At 38.7% G+C, this 10,856-nt stretch overlaps 1 protein-coding gene across 3 annotated transcripts in view; it reads left to right on the top strand.

The window, feature by feature from the left end:
* The window catches only part of JMJD1C (jumonji domain containing 1C), a 310,806-nt gene that overhangs the window by 279,414 nt on the left and 20,536 nt on the right, over window positions 1–10,856 (top strand). For all 3 annotated transcript variants that reach the window (XM_012002668.1, XM_012002670.1, XM_012002669.1), the window contains 6 exons: window positions 382–534; window positions 4,115–4,204; window positions 4,694–4,821; window positions 5,000–5,213; window positions 7,022–7,236; window positions 8,595–8,873. In XM_012002668.1, the coding sequence (XP_011858058.1) occupies window positions 382–534; window positions 4,115–4,204; window positions 4,694–4,821; window positions 5,000–5,213; window positions 7,022–7,236; window positions 8,595–8,873 (1,079 nt within the window). The remainder of the gene's footprint in view (window positions 1–381; window positions 535–4,114; window positions 4,205–4,693; window positions 4,822–4,999; window positions 5,214–7,021; window positions 7,237–8,594; window positions 8,874–10,856) is intronic.

Genomic DNA, 10,856 nt, shown 5'->3' on the forward strand with positions numbered 1-10,856 from the left:
GACATCTTTGGTTGCATAACTGAGGGAGTTAAGGATATGTTGCCAACATCTAATAGGTAGAGGCTACAGATGCCACTGAACAGTCTGCAATGCACAGAGTAATCCCTCCCAACAAAGAATTATTCAACCTAAAATGTCAAAAGTACCAGAGTTGAGAAACCCTGCTTACGTGTAAGCCATTTTTATTTTTCACTTATGATCATTTGTGAGTCTTCTAAAGAGAATTACTAATTACTTCAAGAAGTCTATTGGTCTTCAGTTAATATAGCCTTGAAAGTTCTCGGTTTGCCTTTACATTTTTATTTCTTCTGTATTTCAGCCAAAATTGCCTTGGAAAAGAGCATGTTTGCCTTTAAAATTTTTGTTTTTTCTGTATTTCAGCCAAAATTGCCTGGAAAAGAGCAGTGAGAGGAGTCCGGGAGATGTGTGATGCATGTGAAGCAACATTGTTTAACATTCACTGGGTCTGCCAAAAATGTGGATTTGTGGTCTGCTTAGATTGTTACAAGGCAAAGGAAAGGAAGAGTTCTAGAGGTGGGTATATAAGTTTACATAAATTGAAGTTTTTATAATATTTTCTCTAGGATCACTATTCTAGAACATCAGCTGTGTTGTTTTATTCCTACCTTCCTTATTAATGTATTAAGGAATTTTTTTTTTTTCAGTTTGTTTTTAAGAGGGGAAGTAACCAGTTTATTAATGGCTGTATTTTCTAGAATTAAATTGCATCTACACCTATCAGCCTCATGAGTGTATCCATCTTCTCATTTCAGTCAGATAGTTCCTTAATGTAGCCCAAATTTAGGTTCGGCTTTGTTGCTTTAAGATTCCAATGTGTGGGCCAGGCACTGTGACTCATGCCTATGTGCTTTGGGATTAGGCAGGAGGATCACTTGAGCTCAAGGGTTCAAGGTTACACTGAGCTTTGATTGTGCCACTGCACTCCACTCTAGGGGACAGAGCAAGACCCTGTCTCTATTGAAAAATTTTTTAAAAGACTGCAATGTGGTAGAAGCCTGAAGTCCTCTAGGACCTGTGAATTACACAGTCATACTTTATAAGTCACAGTTGAATACTTACTAGTGTAAATGTAAATTGATTTTCCTAAATATTGGTCTTTAGAGTACAAATACAAATGTTGAGGAGTATGCGGCCACCCACCCCATTTATCCCCATTTTTCTGTTTTGTTTGGAGACAGCGTCTCACTTTGTCACCCAGACTGGAGTACTGTGGTGCAGTCTCAGCTCACTGCAGCCTCAAACTCCTGGGCTCAAGCGATCCTCCCACCTCAGCCTCCTGAACAGCTGGAACTATAGGCACACACTACCATACCTCACTAATTTTGTTGTATTTTTCATAGAGAGAGGGTTTCATCATGTTGCCCAAGCTGACTCCAGTTCTTAGAGAATAAAAAAGAAATCTTTATAATTTGGAAACAGCCTTTCAATTATTTCTAATTTCTAGGTAAACAAATGGCACAAAAACAGTGTTCTGTTTATTAATACAGCTAGAGATAATGTAAAGTTTAAAAAAGGAAGTAGGCCGGGCATGGTGGCTCGTGCCTGTAATCTCAGCACTTTAGGAGGCCAAGGCTGGCTTCCAAAGATTGCTTGAACCCAGGTGTTCAAGACCAGCCTGGGCAACATGGCAAAACCCTGTCTCTACAAAAAAATACAAAAACTCAGCTGCGCATGGTGGTGTGTGTCTGTAGTCCCAATTACCTGGGATGCTGAGGTGGGAGGATCACCTGAACCCAGGAGATGGAGGCTGCAGTGAATTGTGATTGCCCCGTTGCACTCCAGCCTGGGTGACGCAGTGATACCCTGTCTCAAAAAGGAAGTAATTAAATGAATCAAAAGTGTTTTAGATAGATTATCCAAGGCAATTTTGGAAGTGACTACCTAAAACTGGTATTGAATTTTTTGTTGGGAGTAGAGTTTTGATGAAATAAGAGAATTAGAACTGTGGAAACGTTAGAATTATTTAGTATAGATTGTCTGTCTCAAAGTAATGAATGTCATTTTCATTTCAGGCAGCTCTTTTTTCAGAGTAGTATATCAGGTAGATGAACCATGATTTAACCATCAGTATTTTCTACTGATAGGATTACCAAAGTCGCTTACCCTTTCTTACCAAAGAAACCTGAGCAAATGTGAAAGCATAGCTGAACATCTACAGCTAAGTGTTTCTGGGATATGCAATAAATACGTTAATATGAGTAAAATGTGAAACCATAATACATGTATTTTGACATTTTCAATTCTTATAAAACTTGATGACATGATGTGCATTTCAAATTCCTTTTTCCTGGTTTCATATTACTTTTGGTTTTCCTTTGCCAAATTAAAAAAGTTAATTTTAATTTACTCTGTTTTGCTGTGTTGTATGTATGTATATATATGTAAGCTACCATAAATTCTTTCTTTGAATAAGATAAAGAGTATTAAAACTAAATTGATGTATTACTGCTGGTTTTCTTTTTCTTCTTTTTTTTTTTTTTTTTGGATGTTGTCATTGAGACGGAGTTTCACTCTTGTTGCCCAGGCTGGAGTGCAGTGGCGCAATCTTGGCCTCCTGGATTCAAGTAATTCTCCTGCCTCAGCCTCCCGAGTAGCTGGGAATTACAGGCATGGGCCACCGTGCCTAATTTTGTATTGTTAGTAGAGATGGGGTTTTACCAAGTTGGCCAGGCTGGTCTCAAACTCCTGACCTCAGCTGATCCACCCACCTCAGCCTCCCAGAGTGCTGGGATTACAGGCGTGAGCCACCACACCCAGCCTGCTGATTTTCATAGTAATATTAATTTTGAAAGTATAGTCTTGTTAGTTACCATATCATTCTTTTAAGTGTAACTTATGCCTTGGGTTATTGTCCGTACTATCTAAATATCTATTTTACTGTTAAATATTATAATAAAACTGAGATTGAGTAGGTTTAATATATAGCTTCATGTAGTGGTAATCAACATAAGTGTCTAAAATATAAGCAATATATAAAACATTTGCAAGTTACTATGTAGGTTTTGCAGAGGAAAGTCACAGCTTTTAAAGGTGACTAGTTTTAGATTGGGTTTGAATTTTATTGAATGTATATTTTTATGACGCAATAGTTCTACATTTTTTTTTCTCTTTTTTTTTTTTTTTTTTTTTCGCTCTGTCACCCAGGCTGGAGTGCAATGGTGTGATCTCGGCTTGTTGCAACCCCCACCTCCCGGGTTCAAGTGATTCTCCTGCCTCATCCTCCCAAGTAGCTGAGACTATAGGCATGCATCACCACACCTGGCTGATTTTTTATTTTTAGTTGAGATGGTGTTTCACCACGTTGGCTAGGCTGATCTTGAAGTCCTGACCTCAAATGATCCGCGGCCTTGGGCTCCCAAAATGCTGGGTTTACAGGTGTGAACCACTGTGCCTGGCCTAGTTCTCGATTTTTTTTATGCTGAGTTTATTGAGCTTTGTGACACTGAAGCTCTTATAGCTACATCGTAAGTAGCTGTGTCACTAAATTTATAGAGAAAGTTCTTGAGATCAAGATATCAAATGCTTTTATTCTTTATGTTATGCCCTATGGTATGCTTAATTGTTTACAACTTCAGGGATGAAAGCTTATTTGAAGTCAGCAATAGCAGTTAATAATAACTGTATGGTACCAGCTTTTTCACATGTCTCATGTTCCTCTACATGTCTTTGAAGCGTAAGAGGAAAGTGATTTAACAGTCATCTCAAACTGTGTCAGTCTGATGTACTAGGATCAGGCATAAATTCTGTTTGGCACAAAAAACAGCTAAGAGAAGGAAATTAGCTACAGAAAAGATAGAGGTGACTAATAATAATGACTGGAAAATTTTTAAAAGGCTATCATTATATCCATTTTATATCACTGTTTTTATATAATTCAGGAAATGGTGGAACTGTTTTTCATGACTTGTTTCAGAACCAAACATCTAAAGCATATCATTGACATTTTATTTCATTATTTTTATTTTTTTCTTTTTCTCCTTGGCTGTGACTCTAGACAATGAGACATTATATATAATCGTTAAGTTCTTTAAACCATCAATTTATAATTGTGAAACCATGAGTGTGATATACTACAATGTATATTGTCTTACAGATAAAGAACTATATGCTTGGATGAAGTGTGTGAAGGGACAGCCTCATGATCACAAACATTTAATGCCAACCCAAATTATACCTGGTTCTGGTAAGTATACCTTTTTCATGTAATATAACTGCTCTTGGTTGCTGCAGATTAAGGGAGCACTTAAAGGAGTATCTGGAAATATAACAGGGTGGAGACAGAAGATTTAACTAGTTTTGAATTGTCTTGCTCAGTTATTGGAAATCCTCTATGTAATAAAGCTTAGAAGGTAAGTCCAAGCCTCAGTGATGAAGAAAGTTCACCATTAGAAGGAGAAAGCTAGAGTGTAATGAAAAGGCCTATTGGATTTTTAATGAAAGCTTTTTACAGTTTTTGAGCATATCTAATTTTTAGTAGCGATAAAAGAGTAAATATCATAAATTTGGTTGAATAATCAAATCTGTAATAGAAGAGAATGGAGAAAAATGGAAGAAATTTAAAGGGCACAAGAAAACCTCCATTATTCCCAATTATAAAATATTGTAAGAAAAAAATTTTACAGCATTAACAACTAGTGGTAATCTTTTTATTAACTACCATTTTATTTTGTAGTTTTGACAGATCTTCTAGATGCCATGCACACTCTTAGAGAAAAATATGGTATTAAATCCCATTGTCATTGTACTAACAAGCAGAATTTACAAGTTGGAAATTTTCCTACAATGAATGGTGTATCTCAAGTGAGTAAAACTCTCTGGTTATTCAAATAAAGTCAACTTTGATATTTATTTGAAATTTGATATAGGACTTAGGTATGAATTAATGTTTGCTATATTTCTGTGTAAATTTCTTATATCTGTACTACTAATTGAATAATTGAAGAAAGTGTTTAAAGATATAATTGTTCTACCTTTGTAGGTTTTACAGAATGTTCTGAATCACAGTAATAAAATTTCTCTGTGCATGCCTGAGTCTCAGCAGCAAAATACTCCTCAGAAGTCTGAGAAAAATGGTGGCAGCAGCCCAGAGAGTGACGTAGGCACAGATAACAAGTTAACTCCTCCAGAATCCCAGTCACCACTGCACTGGTTAGCAGATCTTGCAGAGCAAAAAGCCAGAGAGGAAAAAAAAGGTAAACATAATTGATTATCTAGGGATGTGTGAGAAGAGTATAGTATAACTAACCAACCATGTACCATTGTACAATAAAGTACTGTTAATATCAAGGTAAACAATTTACTTTGGTCTTTTGCTTGAATTATGGGTTAGGTTCAATGTAAAACATTTTGTCTCCGCTTATTAGGAACTAGCCTGTTGTTGTTTTTAGGGTGGGTTTTTTTTTTTTGAGACTATCACCCAGACTGGAGTGCAGTGGCACAATTGTTGCTCACTGCAACCTTGACCTCTCAGGCCCAGGTGATCCTCCCAGTTCAGCCTCCCAAATAGCTGATAGTAACAGGCGTGTACCACAATGCCTAATTTTCTTTTGGGAGGTGGGGGAGCACAGAGTTTTGCTCTTTTTTCCCAGTCTGGAGTGCAATGGCATAATCTTGGCTCGCTGCAACCTCTGCCTCCCAGGTTTAAGTCATTGTCCTGCCTCAGCCTCCCTAGTAGCTGGGATTACAGGCATGCATCACCACGCCCAACTCATTTTGTATTTTTAGTAGAGATAGGGCTTCACTGTGTTGGCCAGGCTGGTCTCAAACTCCTGACCTCAGGTAATCCATCTGCCTTGGCCTCCCAAAGTGCTGGGATTACAGGTGTGAACCACCACGACTGGCCAATTTTTTTTTTTTGTTTAGTTTTTGTAGACGTGAAGTTTCGCCATGTTGTCCAGACTGTTCTTGAACTCTTGGGCTCAAGCAGTCTACCTCGTCTTCCCAGAGTGCTGGGATTACAGACGTGAGCCACCATACCCAGCCTTAGCCTTCCTTTAACTACATACCAAAGTTAGTTACAGAATTGTTTGTGGATGAGCATATTGATAAAGCCACCAGAGCACTAGATGTGTAACTTACCTATATTTTCTTTTTTGTTTGTTTGTTTGTTTGTTTTTTTCTGAGACTGAGTCTCACTCTGTTGTCTGGGCTGGAGTGCAATGGCATGATCTCAGCTCACTGCTACCTCTGACTCCCAGGTTCCAGCGATTCTCGTGCCTCAGCCTCCTGAGTAGCTGGGATTACAGGCACGTGCCACAATGCCTAGCTAATTTTTATATTTTTAGTAGAGACAGGGTTTCAGCATGTTGGCCAGGTTGGTCTTGAACTCCTGACCTCAAGTGATCCGCCTGCCTCAGCCTCCCAAAGTGCTGAGATTACAGGTGTGAGCCACCATGCCCTGCCAGCTTACCTGTATTTTCTACCTGTCTTTGCTGTAGTGTTTTTCATTTGTAACAGGTGTAAACATGTCTTAAATATTGAGGTATGCCTTTTTACATTTAGATTATTTGAATCCATTTGGCCAGGCTGGTCTCAAACCTCACTCATCCTCAGGTTTGTGTTTAGGTGAATAAATCACTAATGCTTCCTTCAGTTTTTATCTCCCACTAGAAAATGCTGGGGCCAGTTTTGTCTGTACTTTAGCGCCATGCTTAATAGAATGAAAATTTGTAAGGGCTGGGCACAGTGACTCATGCCTGTAATCCCAGCACTTTGGGAGGCCAAGGTGGGCAGATCATTTGAGGTCAGGAGTTCAAGATCAGCCTGACCAACATGGTGAAACCCCGTCTCTACTAAAAATACAGAAAAATTAGCTGGGCGTAGTGGCGCATGCCTATAGTCCCAGTTACTCAGGAAGCTGAGACAGGAGAATCACTTGAACCCGGGAGGCAGAGGTTGCAGTGAGCCGAGGTCACGCCACTGCACTCAAACCTGGGTGACAGAGGGAGACTCCGTCTCAAAACAAAAAACGAAACAAAATCTGTGAAATTTTCTATTTCAGAAAACAAAGAACTTACCCTTGAAAAACAAATTAAAGAAGAAAGAGAACAAGACAACTCTGAATCTCCAAATGGCAGAACATCACCTCTTGTGTCCCAGAATAATGAACAAGGCTCAACCTTACGGGATTTGCTGACTACAACAGCTGGAAAGCTACGTGTGGGGTCTACAGATGCTGGCATTGCCTTTGCCCCAGTATATTCAATGGGAGCCCCAGTGAGTGTGATGCCAGATTTTTGGTTTTAATGTGGGCCTTAAACAGAGATGATTTGGAGACTTGGTTTTTGGCTCTGAACTACCCAATATGCAGATGAAATCAAATGTACCAAATTGCTAGGCATGTTTCTATTTGCATTATAACTGTACCTTGAAAGCTGGCATTTTCCATCTTTTTTTCCAAGGTGAAAGGTGGAGGGGAGGCTCTTCGATTCCAGAAGATCCCTAAGATACCCCTTTAGAATTTGGAAACTTGTTGTCTAGTGAAGGGAAAAACCCACATGAAAGTGATTGTTGAATGTTACTTAAAATAATCAGAAGTCAACTTTTGCTTTAATTATTTACCAGGAAAAAAGAAGAGCAATATAATTTATTTTAAAACTATATGGGGGCGCCGAGTGCGGTGGCTCACACCTATAATCCTAGCACTTTGGGAGACTGAGGCAGCTGGATCACGAGGTCAGGAGTTCAAGACCAGCCTGGCCAAGATGGTGAAACTTTGTCTCTACTGAAAATACAAAAGTTAGCCAGGTGTGGTGGCATGTGTCTGTAATCCCAGCTACTTGGGAGGCTGAGGCAGAGAATTGCTTAAACCCGGGAGGCTGAGGAGGTTGCAGTGTGCCAAGATCACGCCACTACACTCCAGCCTGGGTGACAGAGCGAGACTCCATCTCAAAAAAAATAAAAGTATATGGGGGCTGGTTGTGGTGGCTCACGCCTGTAATCCTAGCACTTTGGGAGGCTGAGGTAGGCAGATCACCTGAGGTCAGGGGTTAGGGACCAGCCTGGCCAACAACATGGTGTAACCCCGTCTCTACTAAAAATACAGAAATTAGCCAGGCATGGTGGTGCATGCTTGTAATCTCAACTACTTGGGAGTCTGAGGCAGGAAAATCACTTGAACCTGGGAGGTGGAGGTTGTAGTGAGCTGGGGGGGTCAATCATGCCTGTAATCCTAGCACTTTGGGAGGCGGAGTGGGAGGATTGCTTGAGGCCAGGAGTTTGAAACCAGCCTGAGCAACATAGCAAGACCCCCATCTCTATTTCTTATAACATAAAATATTAAAAATATTTTAAAAATGTATATGAGGGATGCCACCTACCTGTATTCTCTGTCCCAGGCCTATAACGATGTAAAAGACAGGAAGGCTGTACTTCCAAGTTCTTCAGACCTGGCAGTTCTCACACAACCGGATTTCTGGTTTGTATTTTGTCAGGAATATAGGAACTCAAATCTAAGTGCATATATTCTGGAGTGTAGGGATATTGTTTAAAAAAATAAGTCTGTGGGAGGAAAATGTATATGATTTCTCTCAAAAACAGGTTTTTTTTGTTTTGTTTTGTTTTTTCCTTAATAGAGTAGCAAAAGTGGACGGACTATGCCTAACATTCTTGATGACATAATTGCTTCAGTTGTTGAAAACAAAATTCCACCAAGTAAAACCTCCAAGATAAATGTAAAACCAGAGCTTAAAGAAGAGCCTGAAGAAAGCATAATATCTGCAGTGGATGAAAATAATAAATTATACAGTGATATACCACATTCTTGGATCTGTGAGAAGCATATTTTATGGCTTAAGGATTATAAGAATAGCAATAATTGGAAGCTTTTCAAAGAATGTTGGAAACAAGGACAGGTGTGTATTTTAGGCTGATTAAGAACACTCTTGGTAGAACCGAAGCTTATTAAATAGAATGGTTCCCTCCTTAGGGATAGAAGTAGAGGGGGGAAATAGTACTTAACACATTTGGGGGACAGTAAGATATGAAAGTACCGAAAAGATTGTCAGAATGCTTGTTTCTCAATTCCTGTTTTTTGGCCAGATTTAATATGAGTTAACAGGGAAGCATTGATTATTTTATGTTAGTTTTTCATCTGTCAGAACAGACATGTAATAGCATCTTGAATTTACAAAATGCAGTTCCTTTCTCCTCTTTTTTAGATTGATATTTTAGTCCAGTTAGTAGATCCATGTCTACTATTAAAATGTTAACAATTAACAGCATTTTTCATGAACCTATGTAGGTGTTCTTGTCTGTAATATTTATACATAGAACATTTACTTACAAATTAGTTCATCGAATCTTGAATGACAAACTATATTGTTCTTTCTCCTCTAATATAAATGATTTTCTGTTGGACAAAAGTTTTGATAATGTTTGATATACATTTCAGATGGCAGTTTACTACATTAATGCAAAAATTATGAACAAATTAAGTATTTGTATGACAGTATTATTCTGTTAAATTTATTTCTTGTTTTCTGGAAAATGTTTACTTTGTTCATTCAACTGTTACTGAGCATTTAATAAGAGATCCAATCTCTGTCATAGGCAGTAAGAATATAAAAATGAGTAAGCTATGTAAAAATGAGTAAGAACCATTTTAATGCAATGCTTCTTGATCTTTTTAGGTAACTAATCCCTTTCGAAATCTGATGAAAGCGAATCTTTCACCCCAAAAAAAGAAATGCACACTTGCGCGTTGCATATACACAAGATTTAGCATGTCTTTTTTGCCTTGCTCTCCTTGAAACTCTGATGACATTACTGGGCTGAAATTTTATTTAATTTGTGTGGGCTTTTGAGGTAGAAAAGAGTCACACAAATAATTGTTTTCATAATTATGTTAAATGTTTTAAGAACTTTGTTCAAGGTGCTATGAGAACCCAGAAAAGGAAATGTCAAAGCTAGGATACTAGTTCAAAAAGGTAGTCTAAATTGATTCCTTAGAGGTTAAGTGAAGTTTTTTGCTAGATGGACAAGAGGCTGGACATACACAAGAACAGGTGTTCAGGGAACTCTCTGAGTAGGTGTGATTATCTGCAACATAGATGATGGTTCATGGGGGAGAGTGGTGTAAGGAGATGGCTAGAGGAATGATGAAATGCCCTTATATAAAGAGTTTTAACATTATACTGTAGGTGCTAGTTTTAATTGTGGAATCTGTATAATCAAATTGACATTTTATAGTAACTGACAGCAAGACAGATTAGAAGTTGAGTTAGAAGAGAATAATACCATTGGCAAGGAGTCTAATCAGAAAGCTTTACAGGCCTGGTGCTGTGGCTCATGCCTATAATCCCAACTTTTTGGGAGGCCAAGGCAGGAAGATTGATTGCTGCAGCCCAGGAGTTGGAGACCAGCCTGGGCAACATAGTGAGACCCATTTTCTACTGAAAAATTTTAATTAGCCAGACGTGGTGGTTAACACCTGTAGTCCCAGCTATTTTGGGAGGCTGAGGCAGTAAGATTGCTTTAGCCCAGTAAGTCCAGGCTGCGGTGAGCCATGATCGCGTGCACTGTACTCCAGCCTGGGCAACAAAGTGAAACCCTGTCTCCCAAAAAAATAAGATCATGGTGATAGCCTAAGAATTCTGCTTTGAATTATTTTGATATACTAATTAGCTTAACCCTTATCTTGTTTTAAAAATTTACTTTCAGCAAGCTGCTGATTACCATAATAGCAGGAATATTATTGGATAGGTACTAGGCACTAGGAATTAATGCATGAATTGCCAGCAAGTTAACTAATACCTGGACCTCTTTTTATCTTTTTTTTTTTGAGACAGAGTTCTTGCTCTGTCACCCAGGCTGGAGCACAGTGGCGCGGTCTCTGC

Source organism: Mandrillus leucophaeus, unplaced genomic scaffold (assembly GCF_000951045.1).
Source record: "Mandrillus leucophaeus isolate KB7577 unplaced genomic scaffold, Mleu.le_1.0 Scaffold694, whole genome shotgun sequence".
Classification (NCBI taxonomy): domain Eukaryota; kingdom Metazoa; phylum Chordata; class Mammalia; order Primates; family Cercopithecidae; genus Mandrillus; species Mandrillus leucophaeus.